Raw genomic sequence first — 20335 nt, forward strand, 5'->3', positions numbered from 1 at the left:
TAACAAGAAGGAAAAATAGCGCTTAATTTGAATTAATTAGAGTCCCATTGCACAGTTCATCAGGTAGGACCCTGTCGATACATTCTGAACATCCTGCAGATTTGTAAATTGCACCATGTGAGTTCAAATTATCTATAACAGAGATACGAATTATCAAACTGCAAGTAAAATGAAATATAAATCTTCTATCTTATAAGATGCTGTTATTTCTCACTCCATATTATACAAAGCAATAGCAAAACAAAACTCGGACATTTGTGATGTCATACCAGCAATGCGGCAAACTTTTATGAGATAATTCTACTAAAATTTTGACAGAATGCAACGTAGCATTTACATTTTCATTCTCTCCAGTTGTACACATTCACTTCTTGTTTTCCACCAAATCAATTGACCTACATTATCAATTCCAACAACTACAGCTATTGTGCTTGTTACAAGACAATAAAATCTGTTGGATGTTAGTACTGTTTAGTGAGGTTCAGCACTGCTATAACAGCCAGCAAGTGAAGTCCAATGGTTTATATATCTTTTTTCTCTCCTTACCTACGCAGCTGTATTGGTGTTGAATTGAAAATTTGAGAAAAATTTAGGCTAAATTGGGTAGAACTTGACCATAAGGTTGCAAGCATGTATCAGCTTAAACTGTCAAGCAACTCTTAAATTTGGGTTTGTTGGAGAAGTGAGGGCAGGTACAATACTAACTGTACCATGAAGTCAAGGGAAACTAAGAACAAGGCTTTATTTTCTTTTTTGGTAATACCAAACCTGGGACCTTTTTTTAAGTAATTTAGTCATGTTTAAACAACACAAACAATTTGATATCAAAAGCACTTACCATATAACACAATTTACACATAAATCCTGACAAACTTGTGAAGAAATCAAGAATCTCTCTCGACCTCTCTAAATCGAGTTACCCTCTTAAGCCCCTCCTTAGCTGCCTTGACTGATGGGTCGACCTGCAGTGCAGTCTCAAAAGCCTTTTGTGCATTCTCCATTTCAACTCTCTCCTCGTAACACTCACCAAGCTTGGCAAGTGCATTTGCATTGTCTGGACTGAGCCTCACTGCCTCGGTCAAGTCAGCAACCGCTCCATCAACCCCCCTCCTGGTCTTTCTATGATTCAGCTCAAGTTGCAACTCGGCGCGTTTGAACAGTGCATCACTGCGCTCTCGATCGGAGAGGGAGTTGACGAGTGGAGGAGAGAGAGCGGCGTTGAGGGATTTGATGGCCAGGCCGCGGCGGCCAAGGAGATCTAAGCTTAGTGCTTTCAGGATATGAGGAGCAGCGTCGCGAGGGGAAAGGGAGATCGCACGGTCGGCGTGGGAGAGAGCGGATTTGGCGAGGGTGGGGGAGGGAGGAGAGGTGGAGCGAGCGCGAGAGAGGAACTGAGCACCAGTAATAAAGTGGCGGTGCGCCTGGGCGGAGGTGGCGGAGCTACGGCCGCAGCGGCGGCGGATTTGGGAGGGAATAGATTGGAGTGCGAGGAGTATACCAGCAGCGAGAAGTAGTAGGAGGCCCTGCACCAATGCGTCTGTCCAGGCCAGAGGAATCATCTCTGGTTTTCTGACCTGAATTTCTCTTACATCGTTCGGCTTCGGCACGGGGCACCGCTGGCTATAAACACAAATACATAGTACTATGTTTTCGGTTTTGGCTTTCAACTGATATCCAAAGATATTTTCCTTCGAATTAGATCCTAAAAAATCACAAAACGTCTAAACAATCTAAACTATACTAGTTAAGTTTCCGTGCGTTGCAACGGAACTTGAAATATTATTTTAATCAGTTATTTTAAATATAATTAATTTTATTGATTGCCATAAAAATAAAATTCACAAATTATCCTCAAATTATTCATTTTCAAAACATTTCCATAAATAGACAAATTAAATAAATTTCAGAATTATTTGCTAGTTTGACGATTACCAACGAATAAAATATAAATTATTCACTAATTTTTAGATTATAGATTTTAAATCTCACCAAAATAGTTTTTGAATTTCTAAATTGCATGAAGAATGGCTTAAGAATATGTCTTTAATTTTATGAGTTGATAAATTAATTTATTTTTAATTGGAATCTGATGTTGTGAAAGATCATGGAAAAAGGAAAAAAAAAACCAACCGAATTTGAGATCTAGTAGAATGCACAAATACTTTTATATCTAGGTATGGGGAGGAAAAAAATTTCATCATTAACCTATCTCATTCTTATTCTGAAAGGAAAAAAACACGTTTAGCATCATATTTAATGAATCCAGATATTTATTTCACTTGTATTTGTCATTAAGAATAAGAATGAGTGTGCATGTGCTGTATCTTAACATTTAGGGTATGTTTAGATGTCATGGAATTACACGGGATAGGATTTGATGGGAATGAGAACTCACTTTTGAAATAGTGAGAACCCACGTGAATGGGTACGTACGGGATAAATTATGGGAATGTTCTAAATTGAGTATTCGGATGTACTGTGGAATTAGTTGTGAGAAATCTTATTTTTCTTTTAAAATGTTTGATATTATATTATTTTATTTATCGATACAATTACCAATAATGCAATAAATAAATATATTAAATAATTACATAACATTTCTTATTATTTATTGCTTTATAAAATAAAATGAGGAGGGTTCAAATGCCTCTATGTTTTTGTGTCTTCATCATGCCTCCATCTCTCTTCATTATTTTCAAAGTTCAAACAGTCGATCCGAACAGCTCAACCTAACCTCCATACTAAAATATGTTTAGAGACCAAATTTTATATTTTTAGGAATTTTTTTACTATTTTTTTAGATAGGTACAAAATCAGTATTTTTTTACATCCGAACAGGCCCTAAAGGGGAAACGCGTGGGGACTGGAGAGAAGGGAAAACACGTGGAGACTCTGTTGAATTACTATGCGGCTTTTTATGTAGTGGATACGGTTTTAATTAAATTTAGATTTCTACACGCTTGACAACATTAAACATGTGTATAAAATCAAAACTATTTATTAAACGCTGAGATTGAGATCTGTTTTGATAAGTGGTTGAGATTTATGAAATCAACGGCTCAAATTTTCTCTAGACAAATAGAGGGTTGGGTCCCAAAAAAATTTGCATACTATTAGTAGTAAGGATATTCTGATTTTTGGCTTCAGGATTGACTATTTTATTCCCAGCATGTGTTTGGATTCCGGATCATTATAGCCTCTTTCTCCCTCTCTCTTCAAATGATGGAGCCGAATTTTTTTCGAATCAGCAGAGGCCAAATTTTTGATGTGGTACTATGTGTTATTATGGCTTCGAATGGATCCTAATTCATTTTTTGGACTGATTTGTTTTTACAATCCGTCTATGCATCAAAATCTTGGATAAATTTCGCTGGAGGTGACTCAATTTTGTTATTTGTCTCAAATTGGTTACTCAAGTTTAATTTGTTCTTTTTTAGTCACTCAACTTTATTATTTGTTCCAATCAAGTCACTCTATAATTTTTCATTCAAAATATTAACGAAATAATCTCATTCCGCCCAAAACATTAACGGAATATACTCATTACATTCAAAATATTAACATAATGAGTATATTCCATCCAAAATACTAATGGAATGAGCATATTTCGTTAGCATTTTGAATAGAAAAACTTGATTGGAACAAATAACAAAGTTGAGTGACTAAAAATGGACAAATCAAACTTGAGTGACCAATTTGTGATAAATAACAAAATTTAGTGACCTATGGCGAAATTTACTCCAAAATCTTGGAGCAATCATTATAGTATTTTATATTATTTTATATTATTAATAATCTAATAAAAAAATCTCTAAAAAGACTGGCATGTGTTTGGATTCCGGATCTTGTGAAGTAACTTAAATTTTGAATTTAGATCAGCCCTGTTTAATCATAATTCTAACTAATTCATTCTGAGATAAAATACATGAATCCCTTTTATATTCCTGCCAAAAACACATCTGACATTCCGGATCTAAACTCAATATTTGAATTACCTTTGCGTAGAGTGGAAAAAACATGCCGTGATGTGACTAACATGTCATAATTTTGATTTCGTGCCGTACCGTGATCAAGTTAATTTTTCATACGTCATACCGTAACTAAAATATCAAGGGATGGTTACGGCACGCGAATGATCACGCCATAATTATTTTAAACGTGCTGTGACCAAACGTGACTCGCATGACCATTTGATTATAATTTATGTTAGTTTATTTAAGATTCACCATTTAGTCAAGATCTAACGATCCTAATTGCACGTGACCGCGTGCCGTGACTAGATCTTTCAAAAAATGGTCACAGCACATGAATAGTCATAGCACGGGACACGTGAATCACGGGCACAGCATGTAATCGACACGCGTGTCGTACCATTCTGTGACGGAGCCGACTCCGTCGTGCCATTTTTTCCACTCTACCTTTGGGTGTCATTATTTTATGCGTTTTGCGGGCAGAGGCGGTATGATCAAATTATGTCAAAGGTTTAAATAGTGTTTATTGCGCCATAGCGAAACAGCTAAAAAAATAACGTTATGCTCATATAGCGCCGTTATAATACATTATAGCGCCAATAGTATTATAGTTTTTATGGTCTGAAACTATAGCAGCGCTATAACAGCGCTGTTATAATGCGCTATTTAGAACCTTAAATTTGAAAGAGTGATAACTATATTAATCTTATATGTATTTATATTTTTCGGAAAAAATATTTATAATGCTAGAATTCTAGTTTAAGTTATAACAAGTTAGTTTTTGTGATTTCAAAGTTTAAACATTCGTTTTATAGCGCTTAAGATATTTTTCATATTAAAATGTGCTAAGAGATTAAAATTTATATATATTTTTTAATTTTTTTACTATTATTTTTGAATTTTTAAAGATCATTGTTTTGATATGATAAAAGAATAATAAAAATAATTCTGAAAGGTACATTTTAATATGAGAACATGTTAAGTATTTCAGATCGACTATTTAGACTTTAAAATCACTAAAATTAACGTATTATAACTTATGTTGGAATTCTAACGTCATGACATTAGTCGAAAATCTTTATATATATATCATATTTTATTAGAATTAAAAACATTCAACAAAGTTTGCAACTTAAATTTTCTTAGATGATTAAGAAAAAAAAAACGTGATAAACACAAATAAGAGATGCAGAGAATATCATAGAGCGCAAAGATAATTCCTCTTTAAATTTTAATATACTCAGGTATTCGTAGTTCACGAAAACTCGCAAACACAAGTCATTCGTATACTTGAGTATAGAATAATAAAAATCAAACATCGAAATTAACGATAGTTCAGCCATCTTGAAAAAGAACAAGCACCTGCTTATTATTTTTAGTTCATTTTGATCAGATAATAGAATGAACAAAAAAAAAAAAAAAATGACTTCTTTTCACAGTCTACGTTCTGAAAATTTCACAACCAATTAACAAATTTATAGAAAATTATGTAGACAACCAATTAACTGTTGTGTTGAAGACAATTAATGGGCTAAGCCCGTTTGAGTTTTGCCTTCGGCAGAGAAGCTAAAACAGATGGGTTTGATTGATTTTAGCATCGGCAGGAAATCAGACCGTTGGCTTTTGATTCTTTTGGCATCGGTAGAAAAAGTCCGCCGATGGTAATGTTTCCTTGTTCAATTAAAGCAGCTGTTTAATACTTGTTATATCGGACAAACCCATGCCGTATCATGTGTTTGAATGAAAAAAGATACGACCTAAACAAGCAAGATGGTGCTATTTGAAAAATTAATCGAACGATTAATTGGATTTCGTTAGCCATGCCGTATCATGTGTTCAAATATAATTGGTCATGTTAGTTATATTTAATTTTTTTTATAATTTAAGTTAATTTATATAAGATTTATCATTTAATCAAAATTTAACAGTTCTGATTACATATGATTCGCAGTGATAGAATCTTTCATGTGTCATGTCAAACTTTTAAAAAATAATTACGTTACACAAATAATAACAACATATAATTGACCCACTTTCCTAACAAAACTGTGCTATCATCACACCGTAACTTTTTTTTTTAGATCCCTAGTGTCTCACCCTCGAGAGAATTGCCCGACAACCCGAAATCAGTTATCTGGAAACTAAAATTTAATCCTATAGGACTAAGCCTATAGGCGAACAGCCCGTTGGCTTTCCATAAAATGATCAGGCAAATAAAGAGCCAATCAATCCATCAAAGCTTCAAAGATAAGACCCATTATTAACGGATGGAGCCCCAAATCAAAATCTTCTGTTGCTAGTTCCCTGCTAAATTTAATGTTGCGAGTCGCTCATGATAGGATCCACTAGACCACTACCAGTCTACCACTCCTTGCAGTGGGACCTCAAATTATAGAAACATATATGTGGAGTAGGCTACTCGCCTCTCGCCTCCGCATATGTTGTATGTAAGAGAGATTCGGAAACAGAAAACCAGATAGATGTACAGTTTGCCAAAAAGGCTCGAGGCGCCTTCTCCTCCAACTATCTTATAGATAATTATCCACCTCGACTCATTTCATTACCTACATGCATCCATGGCTACACCTACATTGAGCTGCACAATTTACCCTTCAGCATGTAGGAAGAAGCTTTATAGAAATATAATTGTGGCCTCGGTGCTGCCCGCACCAAGCACCATTAAGGTCGTGATCAATGGCATAAGCAAGGACATAGGAAGAGCCGCGATTTTGGCCGTGACAAGAGCAAGAGGGATGGAATTGGCTGGTGCCGTTGATTCTCAGTTAGTTGGCCAAGACGCTGGACAGGTTTTGTATCCCAATTTCTGAGCTGATTAGTAAATGAGACGTAATTTGTTGTTGCCCATTAAATGTTTCTGAGTGATGACTGATGATGTGCAGTGCAGCTATGTGGGATGGAGGAGCCTTTGGAAATTCCAGTGCTCAAGGATATTACCATGGTTTTGGGTTCCATTTCACAGGTAATTAATTAGTTACAATGGTTGGTATTTATTGTGATTATTAATTAATTAATTTACTATTTTTGTACTTTTAGTCCAGAGCAACAGGGGTGGTGGTTGATTTCACAGAGCCTTCTACAGTATATGACAATGTCAAGCAGGTACTTGTTTTTTCTTTACTTAGAAGTGTGTCAAGTGGGTAATTAGGAATTTGTTTCCTCAACAGCACAGAAACGTCTTCCCGTGCAAATCAAACATACACAATTTCATGAAATTCAAGCTTTGTCAAAAATTCATGCCATCAAACCCCCTAAAAAAGGTCCAACGGCATGACTACTGCTGCATGCATTCCATTGATGTTGAGGATGTGCACTTAGTAATTAGTGGCTCATTTCTTGACAATGGATAAGTGAATAAAAGAGTGCATATAACCATTCTTAATTTAATTATTGCATAGTTAAGCTGTCTTGTTACAAATCTAAACCCAAATTGAACAAAGAAACAACTTTGACGAAAATTTAAATTTTAAGCATTAGATGTGTTGCAGGCTTCTGCATTTGGATTGAGCAGTGTGGTATATGTTCCAAAACTTGAGTTAGAAACTGTAGCTGCTCTGTCAGCATTTTGTGAGAAAGCGAGCATGGTAATTTTTTCAGACCTTAGTCATTGACCAATGGTAATTCAGTAATTCATCTATGTGCACTCTTTCTAAACCAGCATAGCCAATGTAACGTTATAGGGCTGCTTGGTTGCTCCAACATTGTCTATCGGTTCGGTTCTTCTTCAACAAGCTGCAATTCAAGCTTCATTTCACTACAACAATGTTGAAATTGTGGAATCAAGATCTAATCCATCAGTGAGAATCTTTTTTTTTATCTTGTGTAATTAATCTAGTTCTCAGTAAAAAAAAAAAACCAGTGCAGTACCAACATCTAATATACACTAAAAACCATTGCCCTTAAAAGTTGATACCACCCTTATCCTCATGTCAAGATATAACTTACAAAAGAAATAGGGATATTAATCAAAGAATAACAGACCATCAACTAAAAAATTAAGTTTGAAACCACAAGACTCATTGGAATATATATTGATGTAATTGTTATTGTCTATATGCAGGAACTTCCATCACAAGATGCAATGCAGATTGCAAACAACCTGTCAGATCTGGGTCAATTGTATAATAGAGAAGATATATCCACAGATAATCCTGTATGAAGTTTACATATTGAATCAATTTACAACTGAATTGCTACACATAATACCAGAAAATATAGCTTAATCAATTGTGGAATTCTATTTCAAAAGGCAAGAGGTCAAGTCTTAGGTGAAGATGGTGTACGTGTTCATAGTCTAGTTCTTCCTGGTCTTCCTTTGAGTACCTCAGTTCACTTCTCTAGGCCTGGCGAGGTAAGATATAATCATTTCATCATTTGATCTAAAATTTTATTATCAAATGCTGCAATCTATATAAGCAGATTTTTGTTTATTTATTTGCAGGTTTATACATTAAGACATGACATCACAAATGTGCAGTGCCTCATGCCAGGGTTAATTCTGGCAATTCGAAAGGTGGTACGCTTAAAGGTAATTAATTATTTTGTCCAAACTTGTACTGTTGGAGTGATTTTTAAAGATGAACAAACTTAAGAAACTCCTACTTTTACAGAATCTGGTTTATGGATTGGAGAAGTTCTTGTAACCCATCAGTTGTCGGCATTAGTTGCTTTACAAAGTACAGCTAGGCAAGAGAAAATGATAGTTGTTTTCGATTGATGAGAATGCAAAAGTTTGATGATTGAAGATAGACAAGTAAAAGGAAAGAGTTTGATGATGTCCAGTTGGATTTCATAATTTGTATTTGTAGTGCAAAATCTGGACATTTTTTTTTGTTTTTCTGATAATAAATCAATTTTTCAGAGGAAAAGAAACAGGCATTAATAGCAGAAAATAATTACCTGACAAATTCATACAAGGGGCAATTTTATCGTGTTAGTCTCTCCAACTTTACAGAATTTTTGGATGGTACCTGGCATATCTGGGGCATCCATTTTACATCAGAGAGTGAGATTAGCAGCCACTTTGCTTGATAGTAAAACCCAACAATGATGAGATTATATCCAATTATGTATAATAGTTCAATAGTTCAGAATGATTTTCCAACTTTATTCTAATATGCAATCTTGACAGTTGAATATAGGGTATCTCACATATTTCAGTCACTTTCCTATAAAGCAAATATGAGTTCTTCAATGTTACACCACAGAACTACCCTAAAAGAAAGGAGAACATCTCTTCAATTCTTTCCCATAATTTAGTCTGCTTTTCTATTGAGATTGAAGAATGTGCAAGTTTCAAAGAAGCTGATTAAAGCATGGGCATGGTGGCGATAGGGACCGTAATAGAATTCTTTGCATCAGTATGAGGACAGATATTCATTCTCTTTTATGAATGGAAAGAGTTTAAATTGGAGGTTATGAGTGTAGATCTCTGTTAAAGAACCTGACAGGCGTGCTGTCAGATTGTAATAATTACAAAAAAATTATTATATATTTTGAAAACATTAAACAATTATATTAAATGCCCCAAAAATTCAATTGCGCTAGTTTTGTATTAAAAAGTTTACTATTGTCACAACAAACATTTTTAGAACCATATGTCCATATCCAATGATATAATTTATTTACACAATGCTACAAAGTACTTCAACACCGTTTGGATTCTAACATTTAATGTCATTGATTAATTAAACAAACACAGAGCTTTATAGTATTGCAGATTTTTTTTTGAGCAATTAGCAATGCTTCATAATGGTTTATACAAAATATTAATAAAATAGCAGACATTCATTTATGAGTTTTTAAGAGAGAAAAGGCTGTGGCTGGTTCAGGTCATTTGCAATTGAAAGGTTTTGCATGCTCTGTTAACTTCGACAAAGAATAAGTGCAAATCGAAAATAACTTTCTAGAAAGAAATGTCCTTCAGTTATTCAAAAGAAGCAAGTCTATGTCACAATCAGGGTTGAAAATACACACACACACACACACACATCCTAATTCCTATGTGCACCTAAACATCATGTTCTTAAGGTGCCATAAATTGAAACTTGTTAGCAACTGATTTAATCCAAGCTATATCTTTGGCGCTATATGCATAGTTTGAGTTGGATGCCACCAAAACTAAACCATCAATACTTTCCACAGAATAAGAGGAGCTTACGATCGGGTGTACTACAACTGAAAGAACCCCTTTTGGTAGAATCTTCCCAACCTGAGTTTCTGAAATAGAAAAGATTGTCAATTCTTTATGTTATAAGAAGTTTTCAAAAATGTCCATTCTAAAATAAATCAAAGTCAAACCAAAGGTAATTGTTGGCCAGTTGGCTCAAATTCTGCCAAGTGCTCCTTTTACTTTCCATGAACTAAAATTGAGCTAACAAAAACTGACTCATTTGATAGGTTTGCATTTCATATAGTACATGTGTAGAAAATGATACAAAAATATTCAGGGACAGTATAGTCATTTTCTTTTGCTTCAATTAAGCTTTGTTTCCACTGTAAGTTGTTTCTTATCAAAAAAAAAATTACCAGTATATCTTGGAAAATAGAGGGTTTCTGTCAGGCCACGAAGTCCTGTTTGCTGGATCTGATCCTTAAACTGATGCATTATGGTCGCTTTTGACGCTTTCTCTGGTGTATCCCAGCAGCCACGTATACATAAAAAATCTTTGACTGCTATGAGCTGATAAAGAAAATAAAACAATATTTGGGTATTACCAAACATACCTACAATTTAATAATTCATCTTCGTTGTACTTGGGGCATGCACTATCGTGGAATAAACAAATTTCTCATCACAAGTAGTGACCAACAATCCAAATCAACTGAAAACGAGTTTGGAATATATACAATATTGAGTCAGTGATGGCTTATTCCCACTTTGCCTATCTATCAGAAGTTGAAAATCAAATAATCAAGCAATAAAAAGAGAAAGAGTAAGAGAATACCACAGACATGGTGTTAGTATTGCGCAACAATGCATAAGATGCCCACGCCAAATCTTCCTTCTGAGAAGTAGACAAATTTTCCGATAATATAAATATTTGTTTGCTTCCTTCTGGCAATGTGAGGCAATTAACCGAACTAACACCCTAGAAAGTTAAATATCACTCAGGCGTTGATTTTATTGTAAAAATATAATCTAACTTTCTTGCCTTGCATATGATTTGAAAGTTTAACTCGACAATTATTGAAAAAAGCACAAGATTTGCATGTTTGTCAAGCATCTTACTACCAAATTCTCATCAACAGAATCAAGAACTGAAAACCAGTTGAAGGATTTTTTTTGTCTTTTATTTTTCTTCTCCTAGGAAACTATACAAATGGCCCTTGTGGTAATTGGTTTTCCATTTTTCTCCTTTAATATCTGCCTTGTATCTTTTGGTTCCAAACAAATTCTTTTAGCCAGGAAACAATTGAAGTCAAATTTGGTGCTAATGATCATCTTTCAGTCAAAAGATGACTGATTCCATGTCACCATTGACTAGGGTTCATGACGATCTTGTAAAAGTATGATTGAACGAAAAAGTATTATATATCAAAAGCTTAGGAAATATTAATGACTTTAACACTTTAGAAGTTGTTCTATTTGTTCGCACAAATGGAGTGTAGAATTAGTTTAGCACCAAAAAAAATAATCAGCATAATCAGGGAACTGAAAAAAACAAAAATACATAATTTGCAAATTTAGTACCTCGAGAAAACTCCCTAGATACGGGATCATGGCAGAGAACGCAGCCAGGCAAAACCCTACAATCTCAGACCTCTGCCACATCATCAAACAAACAAAATTTCAGACAATGCCTTTTGCTTCTTTTTTTTATTTAAAAAGAACAAAGTTAATTGCACTCTGTTACAAAGCGGTTAAAACTTACAATCTGGACTGGAGTAGGATTGGAGGAGAGAAAATGGTTGAGCACCACAAGCATCCCAAACCCAACTCCAATCCATCTCGGCAAGTACGACTCATCCCAATATGATTGATTTAATTTCTAACAGTTAAATTGTGCCTCAAGGCGATTGTGCACTGGGATTTTAGGATGTGGGAGACAATTCCAAGGTAGGAAACTCCATCATTTTTTGTTTTCTTTTCTTTATTTTCTTTCTCTTTCTGTATACTGCGCCCCTGAATTTGAAATTTTTATTTGGTTTAATGAAATATAACAGGCCAACGCCTGCTACTTCAAAAAAGAAAAAAATAAGTTAAATTGGGACCTAATTAACCCAACAAAGAAATAGGAGAATACACTCATGCCTAGAGTGAAGCGAAGAACGGAGAGGTCTAGCTGCTGCTGGGACGGCTGACGATCGGACTCTTGGGCTCTCACACTGAGAGTGAGCAAACGACGCTCGAGGTGTCCAGTGGTGGTTCGAGCAAATGAGCAGTGTGAGCTTAATTGAGGGGCAGGGAGAATTGGATTAACAAAGCAAACAACGCTGGTAGCCATGTATCTCTTCTCACTGCGACCGAGACTGCTTTTCGGAATTGCATCTGAAGAGTTTTTTTTGGATCCTCAGAGACTCAGAGAATAGAGCTATTCTCAGAAGAGGGTCATCCAAACGTGAAACGAAGATTAAGAATAGCTCCGGATTAGCTCTATTCCGCTATTCCGTGAAAACGTTGGGTTAGCGATTTAGCACCCGCAAGAATAGCGATTTAGCACCCGCTGGCCTTTGCTATTTCTAACATACAATCCAAACAACATTTCTACTAATCCGGAATAGCCAAAGTTAGTGCTATTTTTGAATCTCTTGGGTTAGCACTATTCTCAATCACTAATCCAAAAATCGCTATTCTTGCACTAATCCTTGCACGATCCAAACGCACCTCCAAGAGTACAAAATTGCCGAATTTTTTATTAATAGAAATAAAATAAAATAAATATCGAAAAAGAGGAATACTTTTGAGTTTTTGCAAAAAGTAGGTAGACTGGGTTGCGTGGGACGGGTTCAATTAACCCGTCCCGGTTAATCTGATTAACCCTTAACCAACATCACGGAAAAAAAAAAATTCCGGACGGGTTTAAGCGTTCCGGCCCTTAAAAAAAAAAAAAAAAAATCTCGGACGGGTTTAAGCATCCCGTCCCGCACTAAAAAAAAAAAAAAAAAAATTTTGGACGGGTCCTCTTAACCTGTCCCCCACTTATTTATCCCTTTCGCTCTCTCTTTCGCTGTCTCTCGCTCTCTCCCGTGTCTCCGCTCCGCTCAGCAAGAGCGATCTGGAAGGTGGGCTGGAAGAAGGTAACGAAGGGGACAGACTAACGCAACCCGTCTGGATCTGTGAATTTTCGCCCCCCTCCATACAAACTGCCTCTGTCATCCATTTCAGGTTTGTTTAAAATATAATTAAATTAAATTAGTATAAAAATGTGTTAATTTGTAGTAATTTTTAATTTGATTTATTATCAAATTATTGATTATAGTGAATTTAATTAATTTGTTAATTGCATTTTAAAATAATTGATTAGGAGTATTCAAATGGTTCGGTTTTGGACCGAACTGAATTAGTTCGGTTATTTCGGTTTGTTGGATCGGTTCGGTTATTTCAGTTTATTGGATCAATTTGGTTGGTTTTTCAAAACCGAATTATAACTTCGGTTCGGTTCGGTTCGATTCGGTATGAAAAAATTTAAAACCAAAATAACTGAACCGACTGAACTTTCATATAATATGAATTTGATCGGAACCACACCCTTTTATTTGTTAATACTCCGGTTTATTTCTTAATCAATTGCTTTAAATACTTGGTTTATTTCTAAATATCTTAGTTTATTTCTTAATAGTCTGGTTTATAATCAATTGTTTTAATTAAAAAAATTAATATATTTCGGTTTGAACCGAACAAACCGAGCAAACCGAAATAAAACTTTGGTTCGATTCGGTTGCAATGCTAATTCGGATCGGTTCGGTTCTATTTTAAAACTGAATGATAACTTTGGTTTGCCAAGTTCGGTTCGGTTTCAACCAAACCGAACCGATGAACACCCCTAGTATTGATAGCATTATTTTAATTATTTTTGAGATTAACTACCTACTCTCAATTAGTAGTTGCAATTTATTAGATATAAATAATTCATAGGATTATTTGGACAATATTCTAGCCTAAAGTTCATAGTTCATTAATTTTAGATTTTTTGATAATACAAGTAATTTAGGTAATGTAGGTACTTATTTTCCTAATCTATTATGAAAATAAATTGAATTAATTAGATTTCATTTTATTAGTTTGGTAAGTGTATTTTGCAAGAAGTGATAAATTAGATAATTTATTCATCTCGTATTTTATTTATTTATCAATTTATTTGTTCTTGTGAGTTTTAGAGTTCATAGGTAATTGCTTAATTTAGTAATTTATTTAATAATATTAGTGGTTAGTAAATTTAGATTGTTATTAATTTTTTTTTAAATATCATGCATGCAGAATGTCAAGTAGTCGTGATTCGGGTGGCCCTTCACATGCTGCAGCTGCACATGATGATTTTGGTTTTGAATCGCCATGGTCAGCAAATAATTTTAGCAATTTATTATGGATGCCGCATGACCAACATAAGGTCTCACGAATCCATGATGATGTAAGTTACTCCATGAATCATATAATTTTGTTTTTTTTTTTATAGAATGATATAACTATTTGAATTACAATATTTTACTTTAATTAAATTGTATAACATTGACAGGATTACAGAGATGTAGGAGTGGACCCTCGAGGTATCTAGACTGGGATTAAGTACAACGACATTTGCAAACCATTCTTTCTTAGACTCGATTTGTATCAGGTTTCTCAAATGGCTCACATAAAAATTGACCCAGCACTTCTCGCTGGTCTCGTGGAGCGATGGAGACCAGAGACCCACAGTTTTCATCTTCCCGTGGGAGAGATGACAATTACGCTGCAGGATGTTTCTTGTCTCTGGGCGCTGCCGATCGTAGGGTTACCGGTGACAGGTGCTTCAGACCGTACTTGGTCTATCTTAGTGGATCAACTTCTTGGAAATGGGACCGCAAGTGCGGTGCTTAAAAAGAAAAAGAGATTGGGGCCAAACGACACGCAAGAGGTTCGAACGACTTCTGGGTATGCTATAAATTTGAAGGAGTTGCGTATTCGATTTGCTGCAATGCCAAATACGCAACCGGGTGAGCCGACAGAGGAGCAGATACGCCAGTACACAAGGGCGTATGTACTCGATTTGTTCGGGTCTATGTTTTTTGCTGATTCGTCAGGAGATTCGGTTTCGGCAATGTATTTACAATTTCTAGAAAATCTTGATTCCCCGGAACAGTACTGTTCGCACAAAAGTATGCTTACAAAGTCTCAGGTACAGCTAGCTGTACCCGTTTAAAAAACCTTGAATCAACTCTCGTCTAAGACTGCAAGTGCACAGTCCTATCCGTATAGTATAATCAGGTATCGATCCTCAGGGACGGTGCAAATCTAGTCTAGATCACCACTTATCCTAATTAGGTACTAGAAGTGAAAAGTTTGGTTTGAATTCGTTTCAATTTCTCAATTCAATAACAGAAGATTGCAAAAGAAAATAAATGTTTTTGTTTCAATCAATTTTAAGATAATGTTTCCAGGGTTTCAGATTTCATCCTCAGCTTTGCCTCTCTGGACCCTCATGCGACCCTAGTGACGCGACCCGCATGGTCCTCGAGTGAATGCAGCATTGCACCTGTTTCTGAGTTATTCGGTTGTGCAAGGTTCTACTGACCCTACCTAAGATTCCTGAGCTTCAACTCTCGTTTATTAGCACCAGAAACCTAGTAAGGAATTGCAATTTCACCTTCTTAGATCTACAACTTTCAACTCTCGTTTATTCGTGTTCAATCTAAGTCAATTAATCGGTTTGCTAAAGGTATCCACTATCTCTCAATAAATGGAAATCTCACATTTCGGTTCAATTGATCTATCTTTTCAGATTTCTAACCTACCTCAAGTGCTTGATTAAATTGCAAGAAGGATCAAAGTCAAGATATTAGAAGAGATGCAAGAAGCATTCAACAATAGACAATCAAGATTCAAACAATCAAAATCAAGCAATGAAAGAATAATACTCAATCAATTGATCACAAGAACAACTCAAATTCAAATTCAATACATACAATCAAAGCTTTAGACTACATCAACCCTAGAAACAAAGAAAGATCTACTCGAACAACATCATAAAAGAAGAGAGAAGAGAAGAGATCATGATAGAACCCAATGTAGCAATCTAGCAAGGATCTTCCCTTCTTTCTTGATCAACACTCCAATTCTTGAGGTTTTGAATCTTCAAAATCGGAACTCCCTCTCTGGTGGCAGGGGTGGTCTATTTATAGACCTTTCAAAACGAATGCTTTAATTCTGGGCCCTTATTGGGCCTTTGCTGTCTGCTCTGGAAGCTCGCGATGCGACCCGCATCACCACTGTTGCGACCCGCATCGGAGTGTGATGGATGCACCTCGCATGCAATGGTGCTGCGACCTGCTGGTGCGGCTCTGAGTGGTTGATGCGCCTCGCGTCAAGCCTGATGAGGGTCGCATCAAGGTCTCTGAACTTCAGAAATTCTCTCGATTTCACCAATTTCCTGCAAAGTAAGAATGAAAGCATAGCAGTACCAAATTCTACATGTAATCACTATAATAGACGTTATTTTATGACTTAGAATACATGTTTTGGTACTGAAATTGGTCAAATCAATAGGTCGGATACAGCAATATCAAGTACAACTGGGGTGGGGCTGTTCTAGCTTATCTCTACAGAAGCCTTTGTGTTGCGGTTCAGCGTAAAACAAAGCTTATGTCAGGGCTAACTGTGCTTCTACAACATTGGTGTTGGTCTCGTTTACCGACCGGCCGTCCTCGTCCCTTAAATGATTGGAGTCCAAATTGGGCCAATCCAAATGAGCTAGAGTGTCCAGCATTCGTAGATAAGTGATGTTGTCTCCATGATTATCGCCAAGGTCACAATCGGAGTGGAGTTAGTTACTTCCGCAACAAACTGCAGAAGCTCGAAGATTACATGGTAAAATGGGAGCCCTACAACGCATTGTTAAATCAGATACCGTGTCAGCTGCCATCACGAGTTAATGACGAAAGGGGTGTATGGCTAGCTCGTGTGCCACTTGTGCACTTTTGGATAATTGAGCATTATTATCCAGATCGTGTGATGAGGCAATTTGGGTATGCACAGCCGCTCCCGCCACCACTGCCGCTCCCCGAGGATGAGGTACGCCGGTTACATAAATTTGTTCACAGTGCCAATGTGGGACTAGTAAATTGGTCTAATGTGCACCAGAATTACGTAAATGAGGCATCTAATCCAGGAGACCACTTGGTTGTTCCAACCGGGTATTGGAGTCATTACAACATATTACCATATCGAAGTTGGTTCCAGGAGAATGGCATGTTCAATATCTTCTTAGGAAAGCGGTGCATAGAGAGTCTTGATAATCCCATTCCAGAATACAGAGATGAGATTGGCGAAGTAGGGTACATTCCCGGTTCCCCAAAATCGACACGTGATGTAAGTTTTATAAATTAAAAATATTTATGAGATGTTATTATTCTTTCAATGTACTTATCACTTTTTTTTATTTTATAGACATTACGAGGGATAAAGATAATATCAGCAGCTATGGGATTGACGAAATCGAGGGCACTCAAGAAAATAGAGAAATTTTTTCTGAAAGCAAGTTGTGGCCTTCTCAGAGACAACGGTATGGATGCTAAATTGCAAAGTATGTTGAGGGCGGCCGATCTTTCAGACAACATCGATGACATCTCAGACAGTGATAATCCTGAACCAATCCCCAACTTGCCGCAAGATTTAGATCCCAACTATCATGAGAGATGGGTAGAAACAAATGACGGATTAAATGAATACCTCAGAAGCTTTCAAACTGGACCTAGTCAGGTTGATCTGGTAAGTATAAAAAAAATACTGTAATTAGTTGTCGATTATGTTTATTAAGATAGCAAAATATTAATTATAGGGAGCGGAGGATCATGGCACGTCCACACAAGGCAACATGGGATCTGACCAGGCCTATCAGGTAATTATTTAATACTCCAAGAAATTACAAATAATCGTCGAGTTTGTTTATTACAATACTACATTATTTTTATAGAGAACGGATGACGTTGGGCAGTTCATGTCATAGTTGTTAGACAGCTCGGTGTACCAGCAAGCCCCAGTTTATCACACAGGACCTAGTCAGGTCCATCAGGTAATAATTTCATCACTTATGATGTTCAATTTTAATTATTTTTGAAATGGTTTATTGAATACTAAAATAATTATCGTAGGAATCAGAGGTTCCTATCACGTTCGCACAAGACAACACAGGACCTAGTCAGGTCTATCAGGTAATTTTATCTCTCTTGAAATAATTATTAAATAATTGTTTATTATGTTTCTTACAAATAATAAAATAATTATTACAGGGAGTGAATGTGTTTGTCAATTGGGACCAGACATACGATCAGGCCTATCATCAGGATACGCAATACACGGGTGACACAGGACCTAGTCCGGTATATCAGATAGTAATTTCAAAATTTTAAGTTTTATTTAAATAGTAGTCGATCATGTGTACTAAATACTAAAATGATTGTTGTAGGATTCGGATCATATCAGGCTGGTCCCGCTAGATGTTACTGGTGCAGAAGACAACAAAGGACCTAGTCCGGTCGTTACGCCACGTACACAAGCAGTGAATCACTTTTTTCCGTCGTACAATAATGTTTACGTCAGGCGTAGGAGAGTGGACAAACAGGAAGCTAGACCTGAACGAAGATACCCACGACGAGAGCACCGAGCACCATACTTGTTCACTTTTGACTAGGTATTTAAATGGACTGTAATAAATAGACTGTTAGTTTGTGTTACGTGCATCACTTATTAAATGGACTGTTACTTTAATTTAGTTTTAGTTATTTGTATAAATGATACTTAGCTTCATGAATGCTACTTGAGAATATTTTTTTTATTATTTGGTCACTCTTCAAATGCCAAAATAGCTTTTTTAAGCGAGAACACAAAAATAATGCAAATAAGGATTATTATGATGTAAACATGGATATATTACTTACAACATAGAAAAAAATTCAATGCATAATACAAACTACAAACATAATCTCCAATGACAAACCAAATAACAAAAATAAACTACTTAAAAAGAGTCTTGAACGTACGACTTCATCTTCGACTGTAACCAGAAGATGTTCCTGATTTAAAAGCATTAATTAGAATACACAATTTTTGGATAAGGAAAAAAAATTAATCAATATTAAAATATTAAGAAACCTGCTGTATATATGTCAGACACAGAATGTTTAGCTTGCTGTCCCTGATTCCTACTAGAGGAAGCCTTTAAACAAATAACACAACAACAAGGTCATTAATATATTATGTACATACATTTCAAATGAGAATGACACAAAAATAATGCAACCAACCTGCCGCATGTCTGTCGGACGTCGAACGTCTAGCTTGGTGTCCCATTCTCCTCCCTTGCATTTCATCCATCGTCATGACTATATGAGCGTGCTTTCTCCTACCCTTCTTGATTTTGTTATTATCCGGAACAATAGTTAGACCATCATAGCGAGGCCATTCACATTGGTTGGCATAGCCGTGAAATTGGTCACTCCAAGTTTCGGCAAGTGTTTTTGCGGAATACAAATGATTCACGAATATGTTGTGGTTGTATCTTCGTTCTCGACACACGGCAAGTACATGAGCACATGGTATACCGGTAAGCTGTGGTTTGAGACATGCACATTGTGCTATGTTTTCATTGCTTATGATGACCTTATACCGGAAAGTTTATTTTTTATAAGTAAAATTTTCATCTCGTTCTTTGTACACGACCCTCTCATCATTCACCTTGACCTCGTGTTCACCGTGCACACCGAGTGGCATGGAATTCATTTTCAGACACTTTTTGATTCTTTTAGCCAATAGCTTTTCAACTCGCTCTGACCAAAGTTGTTGACTAGCTAAGCAAGTCATTGCTTTCTCTTGTCTATCCCTAAACCACGCAAGACACTTGTAATATGTGTCTTCCACCAGTGCAACAACTGGCAGTCTCCGGCTAAATTTGAATACATTATTCAACGATTCAGATCCGTTAGTAGTCATAATTCCCCAACGAGCGCCGTTGTCCATACATTGATACACCTTCCATGGTTTAGGGATCTCATTATGATTGATATCTTGATATTTACCGACATTATTTAAGTACGCAACTACATCTGGATTTTTCTTTCGTAATATTTCGAAGAACTCCTCAAACCTCCGTGGCTTCTTTTTGTTCACAAGTATTTTAAATAAGTCACAAAGTTTTCTATTGTGTACTTTTTCA

At 36.0% G+C, this 20335-nt stretch overlaps 4 protein-coding genes across 6 annotated transcripts; 2 read left to right on the forward strand and 2 right to left on the reverse strand.

Annotated features, from left to right (window-relative positions):
- Positions 1-1633, reverse strand: LOC144571821 (Tetratricopeptide repeat (TPR)-like superfamily protein). 2 transcript variants are annotated; one of them, XM_078321199.1, is made up of 2 exons: positions 839-1633; positions 1-93 (listed from the first exon to the last, which is right to left on the reverse strand). In XM_078321199.1, exon 1 carries the CDS (start codon positions 1557-1559, stop codon positions 885-887), a length of 675 nt encoding a protein of 224 aa, XP_078177325.1. In that variant the 5' UTR covers positions 1560-1633; the 3' UTR covers positions 1-93; positions 839-884. The 2 variants fall into 2 exon arrangements, with proteins under 2 accessions (XP_078177325.1, XP_078177326.1); XM_078321200.1 differs by having other exon boundaries at positions 1-158.
- Positions 1634-6480: 4847 nt separating this feature from the next.
- Positions 6481-8884, forward strand: CRR1 (Dihydrodipicolinate reductase, bacterial/plant). The gene is made up of 9 exons (XM_078321439.1): positions 6481-6778; positions 6877-6951; positions 7026-7091; positions 7478-7573; positions 7670-7786; positions 8050-8142; positions 8239-8340; positions 8431-8517; positions 8600-8884. The coding sequence occupies exons 1-9, from the start codon at positions 6548-6550 to the stop codon at positions 8630-8632; spliced, it is 900 nt and encodes a 299-aa protein (XP_078177565.1). The 5' UTR covers positions 6481-6547; the 3' UTR covers positions 8633-8884.
- A 988-nt stretch (positions 8885-9872) lies between these two features.
- On the reverse strand, positions 9873-12455 carry LOC144571638 (protein COFACTOR ASSEMBLY OF COMPLEX C SUBUNIT B CCB2, chloroplastic-like). 2 transcript variants are annotated; one of them, XM_078320989.1, is made up of 5 exons: positions 12236-12455; positions 11683-11754; positions 10937-11080; positions 10518-10671; positions 9873-10208 (listed from the first exon to the last, which is right to left on the reverse strand). In XM_078320989.1, exons 1-5 carry the CDS (start codon positions 12434-12436, stop codon positions 10015-10017), a joined length of 765 nt encoding a protein of 254 aa, XP_078177115.1. In that variant the 5' UTR covers positions 12437-12455; the 3' UTR covers positions 9873-10014. The 2 variants fall into 2 exon arrangements, with proteins under 2 accessions (XP_078177115.1, XP_078177116.1); XM_078320990.1 differs by lacking the exon at positions 12236-12455 and adding an exon at positions 11864-12005.
- Positions 12456-14773: 2318 nt separating this feature from the next.
- Positions 14774-16905, forward strand: LOC144571907 (serine/threonine-protein phosphatase 7 long form homolog). Its single transcript, XM_078321303.1, has 2 exons — positions 14774-15304; positions 16672-16905. Exons 1-2 carry the CDS (start codon positions 14774-14776, stop codon positions 16903-16905), a joined length of 765 nt encoding a protein of 254 aa, XP_078177429.1.
- The last annotated feature ends 3430 nt before the right edge of the window (positions 16906-20335 follow it).

This window comes from Carex rostrata, chromosome 19, assembly GCF_964058835.1.
Source record: "Carex rostrata chromosome 19, lpCarRost1.2, whole genome shotgun sequence".
Classification (NCBI taxonomy): domain Eukaryota; kingdom Viridiplantae; phylum Streptophyta; class Magnoliopsida; order Poales; family Cyperaceae; genus Carex; species Carex rostrata.

Coding starts and splice junctions, on each gene's coding strand:
- LOC144571821 (XM_078321199.1), bottom strand. CDS start 1,559: ATGATTCCTCTGGCCTGGACAGACGCATTGGTGCAGGGCCTCCTACTA.
- CRR1 (XM_078321439.1), top strand. CDS start 6,548: ATGGCTACACCTACATTGAGCTGCACAATTTACCCTTCAGCATGTAGG. Junction 8,341..8,430: donor ACTTCTCTAGGCCTGGCGAG/GTAAGATATAAT, acceptor ATTTATTTGCAG/GTTTATACATTAAGACATGA. Junction 8,518..8,599: donor GAAAGGTGGTACGCTTAAAG/GTAATTAATTAT, acceptor CTACTTTTACAG/AATCTGGTTTATGGATTGGA.
- LOC144571638 (XM_078320989.1), bottom strand. CDS start 12,436: ATGGCTACCAGCGTTGTTTGCTTTGTTAATCCAATTCTCCCTGCCCCT. Junction 11,755..12,235: donor GCTTCACTCTAGGCATGAGT/GTATTCTCCTAT, acceptor ATGATGTGGCAG/AGGTCTGAGATTGTAGGGTT. Junction 10,672..10,936: donor ATACTAACACCATGTCTGTG/GTATTCTCTTAC, acceptor TTTCTTTATCAG/CTCATAGCAGTCAAAGATTT.
- LOC144571907 (XM_078321303.1), top strand. CDS start 14,774: ATGGCTCACATAAAAATTGACCCAGCACTTCTCGCTGGTCTCGTGGAG. Junction 15,305..16,671: donor GTATGCTTACAAAGTCTCAG/GTACAGCTAGCT, acceptor TCAAATCAATAG/GTCGGATACAGCAATATCAA.